General features: G+C 42.2%; 1 protein-coding gene across 2 annotated transcripts in view; it reads right to left on the reverse strand.

Moving 5' to 3' along the window:
• KMT2A (lysine methyltransferase 2A) overlaps positions 1–17,391 on the reverse strand; it is a 79,797-nt gene extending 62,406 nt beyond the window's left edge. Inside the window, exon 1 of one of the 2 annotated variants that reach the window (XM_045556364.1) lies at positions 16,939–17,391. In XM_045556364.1, the coding sequence (XP_045412320.1) occupies positions 16,939–17,370 (432 nt within the window). In that variant the 5' untranslated portion in view covers positions 17,371–17,391. The remainder of the gene's footprint in view (positions 1–16,938) is intronic. The other variant, XM_045556365.1, reaches the window with a different exon arrangement.
• Between the last annotated feature and the right edge of the window lie 5,297 nt (positions 17,392–22,688).

Genomic DNA, 22,688 nt, shown 5'->3' on the forward strand with positions numbered 1-22,688 from the left:
ACAGGTGAAGAACTGACAAAATTCCTGCCACATGAGGCTATAATCTGGTGGAGAGAGACAGAAAATATTCACATAGCATATAAATAAGATACCAGGGCAGTAAGGATCCACGGGGTGGGCGGTGGGTTTATATACACTAACGCAGTCAGGAAAGTCTTCTCTAAGGTAATAGTTTACCAAGGATTGGCAAACTATGGGCCACAGGCCAAATGTGGGCCACCACCTGTTTTAGTTTGTGCAATTAGCTAAGATTAAAATGGCTTTTACCATTTTTAAATGCTTAGAAAAAGTCAAAAGGATATTTCATGGACATAAAAACTATATGAAATTCAAATTTGTGTCCACAAATAAAATTTTATTGGAACAGCCACATTCATTCATTCATGTACAAAAAATACCCAACTTATGATTTTTCTACTTTATGATGGGTTTACAGGTATATTAAATGTATTTTGAACTTAACAACAGGTTTTTCGGCTCCATTATAAATCGAGGAGTATCTGTACTACCTAGGGTTGCTTTTGCACTAAAACAACAGAGTCAAGTAGTTTTTTTTTTTTTGAGACAGAGTCTCGCTCTGTTGCCCGGGCTAGAATGAGTGCCGTGGCGTCAGCCTAGCTCACAGCAACCTCAAACTCCTGGGCTTAAGCGATCCTACTGCCTCAGCCTCCCAAGTAGCTGGGACTACAGGCATGAGCCACCATGCCCGGCTAATTTTTTCTATATATATTTTTAGTTGGCCAGATAATTTATTTCTATTTTTAGTAGAGACGGGGTCTCGCTCAGGCTCGCTTTGTTGGCCATAGTCTGGATTTATTCTAGCAGTGTGGGGTAGACACTGACAGGTTTAAAGGGAAGGAATCATATGATTTGATAGTGGAGTGCATAGTTGCTGTGTGAAGAACAAACTTCAGTGAGGTAAGAACACAAGCAAGTCCAGCCAAGTGATTATAATAGATAAATAAGTCTGAGGTTTGGGTGGTGAAGTTGTTGAGAGGTAGTTGAATTTTGAGTACATTTTGGATGTAGTGCAGATAGAATTTGCTGATGGGATGTGACTAAAAGATTGAAATCAAGGCTAACTCTTAAATCTTAGGCCTAAGCAACTGAGTATATGGTGGAATCATTCAGAAATAAAGAGATAGGTATGGAAAAGGTTTGAGGGAGAAAGTCAAGACTTCTTGGACATGACAAGATACCTATCAGAGATCCAAGTGCTTCAGTTGCACTTACATGTCTCCTTGCCTGTAAAATGGGAATAGCGGTGGCACCTCAGAGGGTGGTCATGTAGATTAGGTGAGACAATATAAATGAAGTGCTCAGAATACATCCTGGCCCCCAATAAACACTCGGTAAATGTTATTATGCAAGTGGAAGTACCAAATAGGAAGCAGATTATACAAGTCTGAACCTCCAAGAAGTGGTCAGTGTTGGACACAAAGATTTAGTAGTCCTCAGCATATAGATGAGGCCTGGATGAGATCACCCAAGGAGAGTAAGTAGACAGAGAAGGAAGCCAAAGGCAGATTCCTGGGAGCCTCCAACACACAGGAGAGAAGCCATACAGGATACTGAAAATTAATAACCAACGAGTTGAGAAGAAAAACAGATGGGTATAGTGTTAAAGAATGCAAGAACAGTGTTTGAAGAAGGGGGCGGTCAGCTAGTTCAAAAGCTGCCAAAAGGTTTAACAGGATGAGGACTGAGAATTATCTATTCAATCTGGTAAGACAGAGGTCCTTGAGGACCTTGATAAGAGCTATTTCAGTGAAGTCTCCGGGATAAAAGCCCAACTAGAGTAGCTGAGAAGAGAATGAAAGGTGAGAAAGTGGAGACAGTAATTACACACAGCACTTTCAAGTTTTGTTGTGAAAGGGAGCAAAGAATCAGGTAGTAGCTGCAAGAAGATGCAGAGTCAAGGGTTTTTAAAAGGATTATAATAACATTGGATAGTTTTATATAGTGATGGGACCGATCCAGTTATAAGAGAGAAATTGCCAATGCAGCAGGAGAGAGGTGATAACTGCAGGTACAACCCTGAGTAGATGAGGGGGATGGAATTCAGAGTTCACATGGAGAGGCTGCTTTAGGCAGGAGAGGGGGCATTTCTTTGATTGTAGAAGGCAGCAGAGGATGCAGTAGTACCTAAGTTCCCTTTTAACAGGAAGGGAAAAGTTATTACATACTTTGAGAATATTTAAAATCTCTTGCTTTAGGCCAGGCGTGGTGGCTCACGCCTGTAATCCTAGCACTCTGGGAGGCCGAGGCGGGTGGATCGTTTGAGCCCAGGAGTTCGAGACCAGCCTGAGCAAGAGTGAGACCCCATCTCTACTAAAAATAGAAAGAAATTATATGGACAGCTAAAAATATATATGGAAAAATTAGCCGGGCATGGTGGCTCATGCCTGGAGTCCCAGCTACTGGGGAAGCAGAGGCAGTAGGATCGCTTGAGCCCAGGAGTTTGAGGTTGCTGTGAGCTAGGCTAATGCCATGGCACTCTAGCCTGGGCAACAGAGTGACACTCTGTCTCAAAAATAAAATAAAATAATAAAATAAAATAAAATAAAATAAAATAAAATAAAATAAAACAAAATCTCTTGCTTCAGAGCTGGGCACAGTGGCATGTGCCTATAGTCCCAGCTACTCTGGAGGTTGAGGGAGGAAGAGTTCAAGGCTGTAGTGCACTATGATCACACCTGTGAATAGCTACTGCACTCCAGCCCGTGCAACATAGTAAGACTCTTTAGGGAAAAAAAATATATATGTATATATACAATATATATGTATATATAAAAAATATATATGTATATATAAAACTCTTGATTCATTTATTACACTTGGTATAATACAAATGACTCTCAAGAATCAGCAAATCAGTAAGTGAACAGTAGTTGAATTGCTCCCAAAGCCAATTCTGTTTGTACTAGTTTTGAGAGCTTCAACTTTCAGATTACTAATTTCCAAAGTATCGTGCAAGGTACTATAATTTTAGTGCTTATATTCATGCTATATTTTAAGTTGAGCTCATTAAAAAGAAATCAGATAGTAAGTTCCACGAGGGAAGGTACTTGTCCAATGCCAAAGCCTCAGCAGTTGGTCATCTGCCTGGAATATAAAAGATGTTCTTTGAAAAATTAATTAGATTTTATAATATCAGTCTCTACTTACTTTGTAGAGTGCTATATTTACTATGGCCATTTAGGAAGATGAGCCTCTTTGCAGGTACTTTTTCATCATTTGTAACAGAAGAAAATTAGTGACACCTGTAAGTCACTTCCAAAAGTCAAATATAAAAATAATGTTGTTCAATCAATAAGAAAAGTATAATATACTCAAACACAGTCAAATACACAGACATCAAGAGGCAAACTCCTTAATGCCAAGATGGTTACTAAAATTCAACTAGTTGATAAATGTATATAGTTACTGAACTGACATCATAGTCTCTTATGAACAGATTGTCAGGGCAGGGACAAGGGTAGATAATCTCTGGTTATTGGTGCATCAAAGAGAACTGTGATTGTTTGAATGCATAACAGATAGGAAGAGATTTGAACTGTTTTAAATATGATCTCTGCCTGATATTGAGAAATGTTAACACAAAAAGGTCACTTAGGATTAAAGAGTGAAAAGACAATAATAATACACTGTTCTTCAATAACTACAGAAGGTAAAATTTTCACCCACACTAGAATGAAGTCCAGTTTTCATATATTTAATTCAGTATTACCTAGCAACTGTCACCTAAGAAACACAAATGCTACCTACTTTCTAATTAGAGAATGAGGTAGCGCCCCTCATCCCTACTCCATGTCAACAAGAGCAAGAAGCAGAGATGCTCGACACAGTTAAGCAAATCAGACAGGTGAACTCTACTCAGCCTGCTTCAAAAAGAGATAATCATAAAGTAGTTCGTCTTTTTAAAAAAACCAGCAAAATGAATGTATTACTTCAGACAGTAAACCTTTCAGATTCCTAGCAATGCCCCAATTTATTCTGCAAAATCTTAAAAAAATAAAAAAATCCAAGAAAGGTAGATTTCCAGACTCCTCAGGTTCCAAGTCTAAACTGGTTTATCTAATCGCTAAAGCAGAATAGGCCCCCTTAATTGATACACACCGGAAAACTAAGCTAATCATCACAGTTATAAGGTTTATTCTTCTCTAACAGGAAAGTACCACAAAATGACCAGATCTATTTGAATAGGCTGGAAAAATTAAACAAACACCAACTTTGTTTTCAGCGATGGTTCTTTTTATTATAAGAGGTTTTGGTCCCCCATATGACAACTTTAAGCAGTTAACTTCATTTAGAACTATACCCTCATTCAACCACGAACTTCTACTATGAAATTTCAGTTTTTCTCTTCCAGCATGTTCTTATCCTGGTGCAAAAGTCAGGCTGTATCTTTCCTTCTGGGAAGATGGGTTGTTGAATGACCAATAGCAATTGGAGTAACACTGAGGAATCCACAACTTCCTTCCCTCTAAAAGGTAAACATGGTTATCTCTCTGTAAAGTCAGTTTTTTGAAGGAACAGTGTGAAGTTAGATGACAAAAGTGAACATTCTCCTTGTCAAAACAACAATGCCACCAAGTCAGCCAATACAATTTTGACCTATTATTTTTTAGGAATTAATGTTCAAATATATGAGTTGGGAAATTTTGTGTTCTCAATATTCTGAAAAACCAATTAGTTTCTTTTGACTACCACATCATATTTGGAAGTTTGCCATCACATTCTGAGAAGCCCACATTAGGTGGCATTAACCTATTTTTAAAAAAAAGGAAGTCCCTGGTATTTTTTATTACCCCAACACTGAGCCTCTCAAGTAGAATAAAGAACCATAAGAGAGTTATTTGCTTTTATAATCTCCTGCTTTCTGAATTTATACCTATATGACTAGCAATTGAAAGTTACAGGGAAAGTATAAATCTGTTCTATTTCCAATTCCCAGAGTTTCTCAGATGACACCCAATTTTATAATTAGGGAGTCAAACTGTCCTTCACTTTACCATCACTTCAGAATGCCTGCTATAATCCAGCTTCACCTGTGAACTCCAGTCATTTTATGAGACTGTGGTTAAAAGTGAATACCATTTATTATATGAAACTTACAAAATATTCAATATATGTAACTAACCCTAAACCTAGTATCAATACACTTAAAAGACAGAATCCATACACAATTCCAGTACTAAATTCAAAAGTCCTAAAGCTTCAATAACCCAGTCAAGATTTTGGAGCTAAGAGCTGGTAGGAAAACTGGTTGGTGTTTATATCAGTCTGCCTAGACTTTTGGTAATCTATATGAATAATCCCAATTCACAGTTTTCATTCTGACTGTACAGGAAATGCTTTCTGCAACCCAACATATCTAAAAAGGTTTCATTCTGAGTAATACAAGCCCTCCACACAGCCTCAAAAGCCAAGGGTCAGAGGCTTTTATAATACTAATTCACATGAAGCAAACTTATATTAGTTTGGAAACGATTTACAAGCACTTGTTATAATACATCCACAGCAGTGATAACCTTAGCAAAGGATATTCTGAAGCATATCTCTTTAAACTGCAACTGAAAATGGACATAAAAGCTACAAATACTTATTTGTTTCCTATATTGAAACCACACCTACTGTTTTCCCTGGCTTCTCCTCATGTTTAAGATTTCTCTCTTAGCTCCACTTAGAAAATTTTTATTCTCCTTATGAAACTACTACAAAATCATTATTTCATAAAGACATTTCTCTGGAAGCTTACTACTAAAAATTAATTATTGCCATAAATTGACAATTCAAATCAAATACTTCTTAGAGAGCGATGAGGCCCTAGGACCCCTCGGGGAATATTAAAAAGTATAAAACATGATCCATGTCCTGAAGGAGCTGAGTAAGAATATATTAATTCACAGTAGGAGAAGGTAGCTTGAGAGGTCATTTTATACAAACACAGGCAGTACTGTACTTTAAAAATATACCTCCAGAGAAGATGATAAAATTATTTTGGTAATCTTTTTACCGTCTCTACAATGACAACCATCATTAGCAACAAGTTCTTTACACAACTACCCCCTACTTCAGTTTAAACCTACTTCTCTTATTCTAGTACCAGTGGGCTGGAAAACAGCTGGTTACCATTCCTAATAATGGATCCATTCATGTATTTTGAAGAGTTATTAAGTTGCCTCTTAACCTTTCATTCTCTCAACCTTTCCTCACAGGACTGACTTCCAGACATATAATCATCTTTTGAGTCTCCTCAGAACCGTCTCCAAGGTCTCCTCATCCCTTTTAAGTTGAGGAACCTAGAAATGGAAACAACACTCAAGTAAGGGGATGATCAGTGCTAAGTATTATCTACATAAAAGATAATACCATCCCATTAGGATACTTTCAAAACCCCAATCAGTACCTTTACAAAAATGTCCTATGATAGCTCTTATACTTTCCTCTGCCATACTTAGTTTAGTAGTTTTAAAAAGTTAGTCAAAATTATTCTGCTAGTCTTGTTCAAGTTCTCCTGGTTTATATAATTATGTTCTTGCAAAGAATTCCTAAAAGTTTTATGTACATCAAATTTTCAATTCAAATGTCTATGCCTTAAGGGAGTCACAATCTAATTAATGGGACAAAGACAGACACATTCAAAAGTATCACAACATAAGGTATCTTGGGGTAAGTTCTTTAATGGTAAGGCATAAAGTAATAAGAAAACAAGAAAGAAGTTGAGTTTCAACTAGTAGTAGTATCTGTGAAAGCTTCATGGAAGAGTTAGGATCTGGGGATCTGAGTTGAGCCATGGAAGATGAGTAAGCCAGAGGCAGGGGTCAAAATGGGCAAGACTTTAAGGCAAAGGGGAGGCTTTAGCAAAGGTGTAAAGGCAGATACACAAAGAATGTGGAGAACATCTAACAGTTGAGCAGTCCAATGTGGTTGAAGCATAGAAGTGAGAATGTGCATTCAGAAGATATGGTTCAAAATACATAAATGTGGGCCAGCTAGCTTATTAAGGGATAGGAATTTTAAATTTTATTTTATATTCAGTGGGAAGTCAAAGGTTTGTAGGAATAAAGTAACATAATCAGATCTATATTCAAGAAAACCACTGGCAATGCTGTGTAGGGTGAAAAGAAAGGCGGGGAAATCAGTTAGGAGATTACCACAACAATCCATGCAAAGGTAACAGAAATTTAAACTAGGATGGTAGAAACAGAAAAGCAGGGACAGATTAAAGAAACACTATAGTAACATAAAACATGAGACTCAGAAATTGATTAGATGGGAGTGGGAAGAGAAAGGACAAAGATAGCACCCTGTGGAGAGCAAGAATGAACTTTCAAATCGATGTAGGTTTGGATTTAAATTCTACTTCTGCCACTTACTAGCCATATTACTTTAAAAAAATTATTTAACTTGTCTGAGCCTCAGTTTCTTCATCTGTAAAGACAGGGTATTGAGTATGTTAGCAAACCTTTTTTTTTAAGAGAGGTAAAACAGGGCTGGTATTTCTCCTCCTAAATCATACTACCCTTTACTAGTTACTCTTAAGCTTTAATCTGTTTTTGACCATTCTACTTGTGCTATTTTTATTTCTCAAGTTAAGTTCCAACCCCCAGAACTTATAACCTACAACTTAGCATTTCTTCTATAATTAAACTGTTAACTGCATTGATCTCTGTAGACCAGCACACATTCTCCCTCAGGTGAAACTTGAGAACAAATGTCAAATAGTCACCAAGTACAGACTAATGGATCTGAACTTGGGGGCCAAGAACACTGGGGAGCCTCAGAATTGTTTTAAGGGATCACCAAGTACTCATATTCATAAAAAGATCAGCAACACTAGTTACAGAGACCAACAGCAGCAACCCCAACACAGCTGCCTTGGCCCAATAATTATGGAACTCACAGAAGCACTGTATTCCTTGTTCCTTGGTATTCCACCTGCCGATTTACTGTCTTGTTCTCTTTTTTCTCCCTTCTTTGCCTTATCTCTTTATGTTTTAGTTGGATACCAATAGTATCTACTATTACCAAGAGGGGTAGCTGGCCTTCATTTTGGTTCCACGTAGTTTATAGATGAACCTGACACCCAGATCAAAATCAAGAAAATCCTAAAGTTGAACTTATAGCACTCAAATAGGTGTAGGTGTGCACACATATACAGGTATATCTCAGTGTAATAACAACCAATTATCTTGGAAAAAAAGAAGATTAATGCACTCAAATTCTTTCAGTTTCTCAGTTCTAATAATAATTAGGGCTTCCTATGCACCAGGCAAAGTGCTAAGGGCTTTGCAAGCATGATCTCAATCAAGCCTCACAATATTATAAAGGATGATCATTCCTAATTCACAAATGAAGAAACTGAGGCATGGAGAGGTTAACAAACTTTTCCAAGGTCATTCAGCTTATAAATGGCGGAGCTAAGATTTGAACCCAAGCCCAAGATCTTAACAACTCTTAATTATTGTGCCATACTATCTCACACTATTACAGATTAGATTATGACATTCCCCCTCTCCTTTGTAAAGGTATTTATATATGTACAAATAAAAAATCCTAGCCAGAGAGATTACAAAAGGATTTCCTCATTAACTAAGCTTAAAGAGATGTTATCCACAAGGTTTTACTGCTTATAATTAAACGCAGTAATCTAGGGACAATGCGTTTGATCTAAAAATTAGTCAATACTCATGGATGGACAGAAGTTAATGTATAAATTTTAATTTCTCTAGGTATAATATATTTATTATAGATATGATTAACTTCTCCCTAGTCTTTAGAACTGAGAGTACAAAGGAGAGCCTAATGAAAAGAATTTTCTCCAAAAACACTCCTTACAAGTAATATTACTCTCCTAATTCAAGACAGAAAGCCACAATTACTCTGATGCTATCAAATGAGAATGAAACAACAATGCTTCAGTAAAGCATGGATAATAATGGTTAGATCTCTCTCAAACAGTTTGAATGTTAGAAAGGTTCATAGCTTTTGCTGTTGAAAAACATCAAAACATCTACACTCAAACATTCCAGCAAAACACAAAACCAGAAATGCAAGAAAATAGATAAAATACTATATATGGAAGAAACTCCAACTCCTGAAATAAATGCCAGTGGAATAGCTGCTACCCTTGGTACCTCACAAGGTATTGCCACAGCAATAATTAAAGGTAAGATATGTGGGGAAATCCCTGCAGTCTATTTGTCAAACAGAAAAACAACTACTCATTTCAAGGAAAGGGGAATTTTCATACACTGCACAGAAAACTGCCAACTAACTCATACACTTGCATCTTGTTAACTGTTTCCTTAAAACTAAAATTCATCAGGGTAGTATATTCGACAACTAAAAAGTTAAACCAAGTTTTGCCTCTAAGTTTTGTACTAATCCTACAAGGGGACTTTTATCATCCACAACAATTACAAATCAGACAACAAAACTCTCCTTTCAACTGTCTTAGTCTTTAGAAGCAAACGTTTAGCAGCAGCGACAGCCTCATGGTTGGCTTCTCTGGTGTGTAACCTGACAAGGTAAAAAGCTCATTGAAATATTTAACAGTGGTGGTATGGATTTCTTTGGATAGGTCAAGAAAAGCAGCTCATCCTTTTTAAAAACATAAAGAACCATTTTACGGGAAGTCATTCCCTCAGTCCAAGTGTCTGTGTATTTCCTCAGGGCTTTCTCAGAGATCTTATTGTGGGGGAAAATGAAAAGGCTAACAAAAGGACCCCTTTCTCTCCCTATTCCCAGCATAATCTACCTCAGCCACAGGGCCAGTAGCATCCACACTGTCATAAATGCCAGCAATTAGAGAATTAGGCCATAAAACCACCCACTCAGGTATAAGAGCACAGGCCTCCAGCTTTATTTCATGCATGCCATAAAAGATCCTGTACTTCCTTCTTTCAGGCCTTCTTCACAACCAATGAAATGACAATAACAACAAAAATAGCCCTTTGTCTGCCTACCTCATCCTGATGTGATCAATGAAACCATCTGGGCCCATGTGAAGGATTTAAGATTCCTTTTTCTTAATACAAGACTGCATTTTCTCTAGCATGCTACACACAGATCTGGTAATACATGCTGTACTTTGAGCACTAAGATAATGGAAACTAAAGTCAAACTACTTTTTCCAGAAAATTTATTCTATCTTGTTCTGAAACTACTCTAGAAGCCTAGCCAATTCCTGAACTTCTCAAGAAATATTAGAGCCTACAAGGTTATTCTTAATCAGCTCAACAATTTCTAGAACCTCCTAAAGTCATCTTTTTTTTTTTAGAGATAGAGTCTGGCTCTGTCACCCGGGCTGGAGTGCAGTGGCCCATCATAGCTCACTGCAGCCTCAAACTCCTGGGCTCAAGTGATCCTCCCACCTCAGCCTCCTAAGTAACTAGGTATGGCTAATTTAAAATTTTTTTATTTTTTATTTTTTTGAGACAGAATCTGGCTCTGTTGCCCCAGCTAGAGCGCAGCGGCATCATCATAGTTCACCTGCAACCTCAAACTCCTGCCTCAATCCCCGAATAACTGGGACTATAGGCACTTGCCACCATGCCTGGCTAATTTTTTCTATTTTTAGTAGAGACAGGGTCCCGCTCTTGCTCAGGCTGTTCTCAAACTCCTGACCTCAAGTGATTCTCCCACCTCAGCCTCCCAGAGTAGTAGGATCATAGGTATGAGCCACCATGCTTGGCCAAATTTTTTTATTTGTAGAGAGTGTCTAGCTATGTTTCCCAGGCTGGTCTTAAACTCCTGGCTTCAAGTGATCCTTCCACCTTGGCCTCCCAAAGTGCTAGGTTTATAGGTGTGAGTCAGTGTCTACCTGGGCCCTAAAGTCTTTTCAAATCAAAAAAGTTAATTCCAATCTCAAAGCTAACTTTCATTCAGTCTGTGTTTCAAAATCTGATACAATTTTAGGAGCTATCAGTAATTTCACTTGATTGTCTTCACAGCCACCCACAAAAATCACAAGTCTGTGATTTACTCCATGATAAGATTTTATTCACCAAGCTTCATAAACCAGTCTAGAAAAGATCCAAGCAAATACTTTATAAGAGTGACTTCTTTAGCATTTTCTTTCTTATAGTGCCTACAGGGTTAACAATTTGATTAAAATGTAGGTACGTCATGCCAGACTCATTAGTAATTTAACCTTTCTTAATCCCTGAAAATAACATATGCAAACAAAGGTAGGTCCCATCCCAGCAATCCTGAAATAAATTCCTCCCAAAATAGTGATAGTCATAAAGCCTCCCCCTTTCTCAAAGGTCTCTGCCACTGGGCTCTCCACCTTGGCACAGGAAGAATGGAAAGAGACAAGATATTCACAAAAGGCCCGACTGAAGGCCTTCAGTTAAGTGCTAGAAGGAAGCTGAAGTTCTGTGCCAACACTAGTGGAATGTGGGCAGGCACAAAGAGATCTTAATTAGGAGACCTACAATTAAAACACAGCGAGTTTCCAAAAGAGAGAGGCACTGCAGTCTGTTATGCCTTTGAGCAAGCAAAGCACTGCTGCCACCCCCTCTAACCACAGGGAAAGGGAGGCAATTGATAGAGTCTGCACAGCTGCTCTATGAAAGGACAGCTCCAAGGTGAGCAAAGAGATGAGAATTAAGTCAAGATGGGACCATTTTCTCTCAACTTCCAATCGGAAGATAAGTCACTCTTGTGTGAATGCTGATTTCCTCCAGGACCATGTGCCTTAAAATAATTCAATGGAAGGGAAAGATGGGGACATGTCACATGCTTTTCAGTGAGAGGAAGAAAAGTTCCAAAGACTGCATTTCTAATGCTCAGTACAAACCAAAGTACTTCATTTCAGGCCGTATTAACAACCACTTTCTGCAAAGTAGGTACTATCACTTTGGATTTATAAATACATTGATGTATTGGATTTTTCTTTTCATTTAAAAGCTCACATACCTAAAGGACTATACCACATAGACTGAAAACAACTTCTCTTTTGGATAGTCAGGAATCCACAACAATGAAAACATGAAAACAATTTTAGCAAATAAGAGGGTCTCTATACACCAGATAATGCCTAGGGTTCTACAGGTCTATGAACTACATTTAAAATTTTATCCTTATTCTTCTTTTTGTTTTGCTTTTTGAGACAGAGTCTCACTCTGTTGCCCGGGCTAGAGTGCCGTGGCGTCAGCCTAGCTCACAGCAACCTCAAACTCTTGGGCTCAAGCAATCCTACTGCCTCAGCCTCCCGAGTAGCTGGGACTACAGGCATGCACCACCGGTGATGCACGGCTAATTTTTTCTATATATTTTTAGTTGGCCAGCTAATTTCTTTCTTTCTTTCTTTCTTTTTTTTTTTATTAGAGACAGGGTCACGCTCTCGCTCAGGCTGGTCTCGAACTCCTGCGCTCAAAGGATCCGCCCGCTTCGGCCTCCCAGAATGCTAGGATTACAGGCGTGAGCCACCGCGCCCGGCCATTGTTATTCTTTTTATAAATTTTATAAGTGAAACTGGTCAACTTCATCAAAGTCCTTATATTTTTTCTGCACAATGAAAACTTTCCCACCAAAGTGAAATTTATCCTCCTAATAATAATGCCAGTTGAATGGGCAAATGAACAATCTGATATTAAAAATTACCAAACAGGCTCACTGAGGTTGACTCTTGTAATAAACTCAGAATAAGAAATTCTGATCTGACAAAAAAATTAATATAATAGAGAGGAATCAGAATACTGGAGCATGAAAGAATCATGAGCTATTTAGTCCATCATTTTACAGATCAGAAATTTAGGTTAAAAATGAATTGCCCAAGGTCTCGTAACCGGTCAGTGACAGAGATGAGTGAGATGAGAGCCCATGACCACAGACTTCCACTCTGAAGCTTATTCTACTCCATTCCACTTGTGTTCTCTGCTTCATTTTCCTTCTGCCAATTTTAGGATTAGCTGTAAAGGCAATGGAAGGAGCAACTCCTACTCTCTGTACATATGCCCAATGAACATTAAAAAAAAAAAAAAAATCAGACACTCTCCACCTACCTTTCAGCCACAGGACTACCATCTTTTCAAGTCCAACCCAAAAGCCTGCCTCGGTCCACATGAACTAAACTGCAATTTCAAATACACACCAACATTGTAATTCAGTTTCAATTTATATCTAATTAAAATTTGCTGTTATGATCAGGATGGAAATTTTACTTTTAACATTTTGTGAAGTGGTACGGAAGGTAATGGATTACGAAATTAAAAACTAGCTGCTGATAAATGAACTCTTTCTGGGGTTTATATTAAAACATCCCAAATTCTAATCAACAGAGAGGATGCTGCTGTACTATGTTTATTTAGAAGGCAAAGTACAGTACTATGAACATTACCTGAGACAATCTTCAGAAAATTGGGACACTGGCACTATGGAGAGAAGGGGAGAGGAAAGGCCAAAAAAATGGACCTCTGTGATTTCTTAAAGTGCTCAACAAAATACAACTTCAATTCTACTTCCTAAGATCATTCAGAAATCCCAAATAAAAGACCAGCAACACCTATGTATTTTTTAAAATAATACCATTCTGACAGAATTTGGTCATGAAGAACTCTTAAATGTAGTTGTTACCCAAAGAGATAGGTTAGGAACTAATGGAGTTTCCAAGACAAGTCTCCCACAGCTAACAGAGTTCAAACAGCAAAGTGATCTGGAAGTTCTGTCACCTAGTTTTAGAAGTATTAACTTAGGTTTTGTTATAGGCAAGTGATAGTCATTATTCACTTAAGGCAAATCAGTATTTAAAGAGGTTAGAATCATTTGGGGTCATATAACCATTTCTTCATGAATCCAGACAAGACTTGACATTGAGCTGGGAGTGAGTCCTGAGAAGCAATCTTTAGAATTCTGTGTCAGCCCAGGGTAAGCCCTAAATTTCCCTTTAGGAACTTTATCACTGATTTGTAAGACTATGTTAAAAAAAAAAAAAATGCTTGGCTTCTACACTAAAAACTACCAGGTCAGAGGACACCATCACTCTGGTTTAGCAGTACTTGATGCATACCATCAATTCATACTAGACTGTCTCAATCTACTACATAAAAAGTTTACCCATGGAACAACAGCTCATTCAAGCCCAACTCAGAAAAAAATACTGAAGTTTAATATAAGGAGTCAACCACTCTTGTCATAATGAAGTAGCAACTACTGGCAAAAGTTTAAAGGAAAAAAAAAAACTTCATAAATATGATCTTATTTGAAATAACTCTAATTCCTCAACAAGCTTTATATTATACACTACTGTTAAGCAACATAAAACACTAGTTTACAATCATCTCATAATGCCAGTGGATAAGAAAACGTTAGCACCTGATTAAAACTTTGAAGGTAATTTGTCAAAGACCAACAGATAAATATTCTGGTGCCCAGACATTAGGTCCCTGAATCCAGGTGGCTCTCTTTCTAACCAGTCTCTTGAAAAGCTACGATTGGAAGCTGTCAGCATAAAACTTTGCTTTTGAATATGTGATAACATTTGGAATGTGAATATTTGGTCCTTCAATATAAAAGACATAAGCATGCTAAATAAGAAAAAGTGCTTCTTAGGTTCCCCTTAAAATAGACTAACTTCTCCTAATAGAGACTTTCTTATTATACTCAAATATACATGGGGCTAAAATTCTACACATAACCAAGTCTCAATTTTGAAAATAAGCAGGTAAATGAAATGTCAGTAATTTTTTTTTTTTTTTTTGCTGCTGTATCTTTTAAAAAAGCAAAATCAACTCACATTTAAGCACCAACTCCATGCAAGTAACCTGAACGGTTCAGTCTTTTTGTCATGTATGAGGCCTTTGGTTCTCCAACTACATGGGATCTGTGTTGTTAGCTTAAAAAATACAGAATTGGCCTTTCAAAAAAAAATAATAATCTACAGCAACCAATAAATAGTCTCAAACAACCCTGCTGACTGCAGCTGCCTTCTGAAGGCTGGGAAAAGGAGGTGGAGATAGAGCAGAGAGAGGCAGGGAAAGGGGACGCTGCAGCTAGCTACATAGCGAGGAACACGCCCCCATCATGTCCTCCTTGCTCTGTCAGAAGGCGGGTTGTTGTCAGTCTCCTGATCAAGCTGCCTTAGAAACGATTAAAAAAAGGAGGCAGGAAGACTAACAACTAAAAAATGCCAGCTCCTTGAAAGGAGGGGTTGGGGTCCCTGGGATCTCCTCCCTCCCCTTCTTCCCAGGATCTTTCCGTAAATCTAAAGGGGTGCGGGGCACAATAGGGGACAAGGGGTTTGCCCAGGATATTTTGTGTGCACCAACGGCAGAGCACGCAGGAAACGGCTGGTTGTTATCTTTCCCTTTCTGTTTCAATCAAGAGCACTCCAGAACAGCAACCCCCTACCCCCCTTCGCTTCAGCCCCAAGCAGCTGCTCTTCCTCCTCCTAGCATCCCCCATCCCCTTCTCCCCCCCTACATTCAAACTCCCCCTTCTGCATCCAATGGAAAACAAATGCGCAACGCCACTGGCTGAACCTGAACTCAACTTCCCTTCCCAGGGCAACTTTCCTTTTTGCTGAAGGGGACTGAATAATGTTCATAAAAGCATCCCAGTTCTCACCCCAGTACTAAAGGAGAAGGGGCAAAGTTCTGACCCTTCATCCACCTTGGGTCCCCTTTAAGAAAAAGAGAGAGAACCCTAAGCCCTCCTTCTAAGGAATAACTTTGCTTCATGATCCTCCTCTTTCTCTCAACCCAAAGCAACCACCACCACCACCACCACCACCACCACCACACTAAAGTGTAACTGTCCCTAATCTACTCTCCTCACCCCAACCTGGCTTCCCCTACCCCTTCCAAGCCCCAGGGTTGGCCTAGGAAAAGGTGGATCAATAATGAAATGTCGAGAAAAGAAGGGCGGGAGGGAGCTAGGGTTGGAGACTGCGTGCTCTCAGGCGCAGTGGGTGGGGTAGGAGAGCAGCTGCTTCCCCTGGGAGGATGCTGCCCAAGTCCCCCCACAAACACCTCCCCTCACAGGGGCCCCTTCCTCAGAGCTGGGGGGAAAGCCTGCCTCCTCTCCAGGGGGAGTGGTGGAAAGCTGCTCTTCTCTAAGCCTCGGGAACAGTGGACTATTTTCCCCTCAAAGATGCCACTAATCCTTCATTCTAAAGGAGGGAAAGGGTGGAGTGAAGGTAGAGTAATTCCCTGCTACCAGTAGGCTAGAAACTGTAGCCCTGTAAGATGGGGGAAGAGACTGCTGTAGGAGGAGATCACCGTTATCTTGAAGGGAAAGGAGGTGCGGGGAGGCAAGGTGGGGAGGAAAGGAGATTTTCCCCAGTGGGGTAGGGTGGGCTGGGGGAGGATCTATCTGCTTGGGGTAGGGGGTGGAGGTGAAGGAAGGGGGAGTGGCTGGCAGTGCAGGGACCTGGCCCGGGGATGGGGCGAGGGTTCATCAGGTTTTCAGAAGCAAGGTGCTAGAAGGGACATGGATCCCCAAGGGCCAGGAGAACAACGTGGCCCTGGATGAGGCCATCACCCGAGAGATGCCGGAGAGGAAAACTGCCCTAGGAGTAACACATCTGCCCAGGGAGGGAGGCGGGGATGTGGCGGGATCAGGTCTCTAGGAGGGAGGGAGGGAGGAATCTTGCTCGGATGAGGTAATCTGTGAAAGGGAGGAGGGGTTCAGTCCCGGGATGGGAAACCCCGGCGAGGGGGTCTGTGCCAAGGGATTTGGGGAAGGGTCAGGGGGAAGTGGGTGGGAGGCAAACGCCCTCAGTCAGATGGGTCCAAACCCTGGGGTGGGGGAGCCTAGGGGTCTGCAGCCCTGTATGGGGGTCCCAAGATGGAAGGGCCATTTGCCCAGGGTCAGGGACCCCAGGATGGACTCAGAATTGGGATGCTCCTCAATCCCGGATAGGGGAAGGGAGGGGGTTCTACAGAGGGTCGAGACCCCGGACCTGGGGGTTCCTCGCCCCCTTACCTCTCCGCTGCCGCCTCCCCCGCTGCTCTCCCCAAACACGGCCCGGAACCGGCGCAGGTTGGTGCCGATGGCGGCCGAGACCTGCAGCGCCGCGTCGAAGCCCGGGCCCACCCGGAGCAGGGCCGGCCCTGAGGAGGCTGAGGACGATGACGAAGACGAAGACGAGGCGGACGACGAAGAGGCTGCTGAGGCTGCGGCCGCTCCCCCTGGAACCCCAGCCCCGCTGCTTCCCGCCGCCGCCGCCGCGGCCGCCACAGCCGGGGGGGAGGGGGGCGCCCCGGGGCCGCCACCGCCGACCGGGGGCCCGGGGGGAAGCAGCAGGGCCGGGACGCGTTGCCGCGGGGCGCCCCCTAGGCCCCGGCGCCCCCCGCCGCCGCCGCCCCCGGTGGTCCCGGGTCGGGCGGGGAAGCGCCACCGACAGCTGTGCGCCATGTTCGCCCCGTGAAGTGAAGCAGCGAGAGGGAGAGGCGACAACACAGGGGGGCGGGGAGGCGGAGGGGGGGGCCAGAGGGCCCGGGAACCTGCCTAACCCGCTCGGCGCCGCCCGGCCGCCTGCACCCTGCCGGCCGCTATGCAGAGCGCGGGGCCGCGCCCGCCGGCCCCGCAAGCTGTATACTGGCCTCAGGCCTACGCCTGCGTCGCCTGGGCGCTGCTACTCCATCCAGAGGCCCGGGCCGCCGCCTCCTGCCCGCCCGCCCGCCCCGCAACCTGGATAACTGCATGCCCCGCCCTCCGGGAGCGGCATTGCTAGGGAAAAGGAGGGGGGGAAGGAAGCCCAGGAGCCCGGAGCGGAGCGCGGGTTCCGGGGAGAGGGGGAGGGGGCGAGGACTACTGGGAGGATGGAGGCGGAGGGAGCCGGGCCGCCTGCAGCCTTGAGAGCCGAGAGGCCGATTACACACGTTCCCGGGACGCGCTGGGAATCGAACCGCCCGGGAGAGCAGCTTCCAGTATAACGCGGCTGCTGAGTCTGGGAGGAGTGCGCCTTCTCCCCCGCCTCGGGGCACGGATACGAGACGGGTTAGCCCGTATCGAACGCTTCTAGAATAAAAGAGCCCTTATTGTACTACATGCAAAACAGAAGCGTTGCCCAGTTTACTATATGCAAAATAGAGAGGCCCTCAATGAACGCGCTTTAAAAAATAAAAAGGAGCCCCTCCCATTTTCATGCTGGAACTCTCTCCAAAATGCACACACCAAGTGGCAGGTCTCCCGCCACCTCCTCGCTCTACTGTGCACTCGTCTGGCTTTCGTGCCCTTCTGCGGAGTTGGGTTGTGTTTCTCCAGCCTGGGCGACGGGGCCACGGCGTGCTCCGCTAACTACGCGGTGTTACAACGAAGCTGAAGCGGGGTGGCTAACGGGGCCTGGAGGGAAGAGGCGGGCAGAAGCGCCCCCACCCCTTCTTCCTCCGGTCTCTGCCTGCCGCTGCATGCAAAGCAGACCCTAATGTATGCACGCAGAGGGAGGGGGACTCGCGAGCACGTTTCTGATTAAGAGAGGGGGAGGAGGAGAGCGTTGGGCATTATGATACACTGGGTGGAAGGGGCCCGCCGGCGGCGAGCTCTGTGCGCGGGGTTAGTACGCTGAGGGGGGAGGGGGAAAGAATGAGGAGGGTTAAGGCGGGGGATGAATATCCACCGGGTTTACTTTATTGCAGGAAAGAGGGAAGGGCGCCTCTAGCAAGGCATTAGAAGCTTGCTAGGCTGGGAAAGCCAAGACAGGAGGGAGGGGTTTGTGCCGGGAGAACTTGCGTTGGCTGAGGCTCGGGGGGATCGATACAGCCCGCAGGCCTTGGGGCAGCCTCCATCCCCCAGCCGAGGTGGAGTTCGCTGGAAGGTCACGCAGCCTTCCTGGACTCCCGCACCGGTACAGAGCACTGCATGAAATATTACAGCCTGGGGCTGCGAATTTGGGAAGGAGGGGGAGGGTCGCGGTGAGCAGGTTGCACTAAGCTCCGGCTCTCTGGAGGGTGCACTGCACGCCTCCAGAGAAGGTCCACAGGCTGTTGGTGCTGAAAACCTATGTCCCTCCACTGACAAAACATTTGTGCAACGTGAACGATAGGATGGGGGCTGGAGAAAAGCAGAGAAAGGGAGGAAACATAGGCAAGCCTCAACTCCCCCAACTAGTCCCGGATCGATCATCGTTCCAACCGCGCAGGCTGGGGCCCAGATGGTTTGCAAAGCGCACACTCACACAACCAGATTCGGTTGTTATATCGCGTGGTTTACTAGATGCAAAAAGGGTGGGAGTAAGCAGGAGGACCTTAAACTGCAGCCCCAAGGCTCTGCTAAGTGCATAGACACCCCATTGTGGACGGTTTCTCCATTGCAATATATTTAGCGTTGGGCGCAGGGGTTTTTGCTTCAGTATAGCTGATCAGTTACAGATTGGCGACCACGTGGATTCCCTCAAGCATCCTGATTTGTTCCCTCTCTCACTCTCTCTCGCTTATTTTTCTTTTGTATTTGCCGCCCCCCCTTCTTTAATATGCATAACGGTCTGCAGAGGTAATAGGCAGGGGACTGAGTGACAGGCTTTATATAACTGTGTCAACAGGATTTCTTCCCGCCTTCCACCCTTGAGAAAACATAAACCGGTAGGTTCTGTGTAACCTCACTTCAAGCACACTTCATTTAACACAGGTGGTAGCAGGTTGGGTGGCAGCAGCAAGAAGGAAGAATGCCTTTGAAGATTGTGTGGAGTCCCCAGACTCAAGCCTCTGGGTAGAAAATCTCGCAAAATCATCTGGTGTCTCTTTGCCTCCAGACTAGTCCAACAGGAGCCAGAGCAAATCAGAATTTGGTTTATTATTGGAGCTTTTAGGGCAAAAATATTAACGATAACATTTATTGAGTGCCTTCTGTAAGCCTAACTACTTTATGTACATTCAGTTTTCATCAGTCCTATGGGGTAATTCTGATTTTACAGCTGGGGAAACTAAGGCTTAGAATAATGTCCAAGGCAATACAGCTAGTAAGTAGCAGGATCAAAACACCAATATTCATTAACCATACCGCTGATCATAAAAGACATTCTATGTCTTACTCATAAGGTACCTTAAACTGCATGTGTTTTATTTATTTATTTTTATTTCAAAGTATTATGGGGTACAAATAATTTTGGTTATATGAATTGCTTTTATAATGCTTGAGTCATGGTTATAGGAGTTTCCTGTCACCCAGATAGTATTCATTTTACCGGTTAGGTAGGTTTCTGCCCATCCCCCTTCCCCTCCCCCTGGATGACTTCCATTACTTCTTTATTTTGGATTTTAAATTTTAATTCAACTTATTTTTCTTGAATACCAAATACATTCATATGATTAAAAATATAAAGGAATTAAAGTCCTCACTCCACTTTTGTTCTGAACCACCCTCCCCCTAGCCCCAGTTATATCCTACCCTTTAGTAGGGGTAGCTATTATCTTTCTTACAGAAATAGTCTATGCCTACAAAAGCATTTACATATAGAAGTTTTTCCATAAATGAAAGCATATCAAACTCATTTCCTGGATCTTTCTTATTTCACTTAATGTATCTTGGAAATCATTACTATCATTCCTATTCTTGGGGTGATATGGAATAGATATACCTTTATTTAATCAGTTCTCCGTTGGTGAGCACTTAAGTTGTTTTCAATCTATTGTATTTCAAACAATGCTATAGTACATAACCTTGGACATATGTTATTTTGCAAATGTGCAAATACATCTGTAGTATAGATTTTTAGAAGTGCAATTGCTTAGTCAAAAGATATGGACATTTGTAAATTTGATAGATATTGCCAAGTTGTCCCCAGTAAAAGTCATACTAATTCATATTCCTACCAGCAATGTTTAAAAGTGCCACATTTTCCACACCCTTCCAAAAAGAATTTCTTTAACCTTGATCTTTGCCAACCTAATAAAAATGCACATATTTTAAATTTTTTTCTAAATGACAGAAGGAAACTTTTAAGAAAGGAACCCCAAATTTTGCCTATTTCTGCAAACTCATGAGTTACTTCTGGTTTAAAGGGACCTCTAGATACTCACTTGCTTTTCCCCTCCCCTGGAAAGATTTCTCATGGCAAACCTATATTGTGGTGGAATTAACAGGACTCGGAGTCACAAACCTGGGCTTCATTTGCAGGTTCAATAATTTTAGCTGTATGATCTTGAACCAGGCACCTAGCCTCATTGTGCCTTGGTTTGCTAATTTGCAAAAATAAGGATATTAGTAGCAACTTCACAAGATTATTATGAAGACTGAATGAAAATCTAAGTGTCTTCTCTCTGATTCAGATACAAACATTCTGTGCCCCACCCCACCCCTGCCCTGCCCCGCAGGGGTTTCCTTAATCATTAGTGAGAATACCCCTCTGAAATTAGCAATTTTCTTTCTCAATGGGGCCCCAAATGGACACATTGCATTAGTAGTCCCAAATGTCCTCGAACTAAGATAAGAATGGTGGCTGAGTCACTTAAACTTACCCAAAGAAAGGCTTGATTATCACTGAGGAGAGGACTATTCAGAATCCTTAGGTGCTGCTTTTTCTGGGGAAGGAAGACCAAGTCCATTCCTCTTCCACAAAGGCACTCTTGCATTAAGGAAGTGATGGTTGCATTTTGCCCTGAATCCATTAGTTTCTGTTTCTAAACTTCAGAAGAATTTGATATAGCTATCCCTATGATCAAAAGGACTTTAAATACTGATCCTAGCATAAATACCGATCCTAGCAGAGGTATCCTTTCTATAAAGGATTTCATATAGTTCTTCCAAAGGCAAGGGCTAGATGATTTTGGGGCCAGGAGCTCTTTGAGGACAGGAACCATGTATTACTCATCTTTGCATCCCCTACGCCAAGCAGTGTCTACACCAGCCCAATTAATGTTTGCAGAATAAGTGATCCTTCCCAGCTACACTCTTGGACCTTGGGATGCATACCCAAGGGTTCCTGTTTTGTCAGAGGATTTTGGCAGTCACATGTGCTGGGCTATTTGAGTTTTTTGGGGTTTTTTTTTTGTTTTGTTTTGTTTCTAAAACTTTATTTAAAATCACTTAAACTGTCTCCATTTGAAATTGTACCAATGGCCAAAACTCATATTTTTCAGAGAGAAAAAAATGATAGTAGTAATAATCGTTTGATTACAATTGCTTCATCTTGTAGAATCTTGAAGGAAATGTTGCACTGAAGCACTTTCTTTTCCTCTCTTCCTAGTTACCTCTAAATTGTACTCTCATAGTAGTCTTCTGAATGGTATCCTTACATTCAACCTCTGTGCTTTCTGATATACTGTCCTTCTATTTATTCAAGAAGCATTTGCTGGACACTTACTTTGTACCAGGTATCATGTTAGAGCTGGAGATACAAAGGTGCTATGTGATAAAACTTTCACAGAAACATGAAAAGACATGGGGTTTTTGAGAAACAAAGAGTACTTCACTGTTATTTAAACATAAGGAACCTGTGGGAAAGTGTCCGAAGATGACTGGCTGGCTAGGTGCTGTGGCTCATGCCTGCCTGTAGTCCTAGCACTTTGGGAAGCTCAGGCAGGAGGACTGCTTGAGGCTAGGAGTTCAAGACCAGCCTGGGCAACACAGTGAGACCCTGTGTCTACAAAAAAAAAAAAAAAAAAATTAGCTGGGTGTGGTGGTGTGCACCAGTAGTCCCAGATACTCAGGAGGTGGGAGAATCACTTGAGCCCAGGAGTTTGAGGTTGTAGAGAGGTTATAACTGCACTCTAGTCCAGATGACAGAGTGAGACTCT

The sequence above is a fragment of the Lemur catta genome, chromosome 7 (genome assembly GCF_020740605.2).
Source record: "Lemur catta isolate mLemCat1 chromosome 7, mLemCat1.pri, whole genome shotgun sequence".
Classification (NCBI taxonomy): Eukaryota; Metazoa; Chordata; class Mammalia; order Primates; family Lemuridae; genus Lemur; species Lemur catta.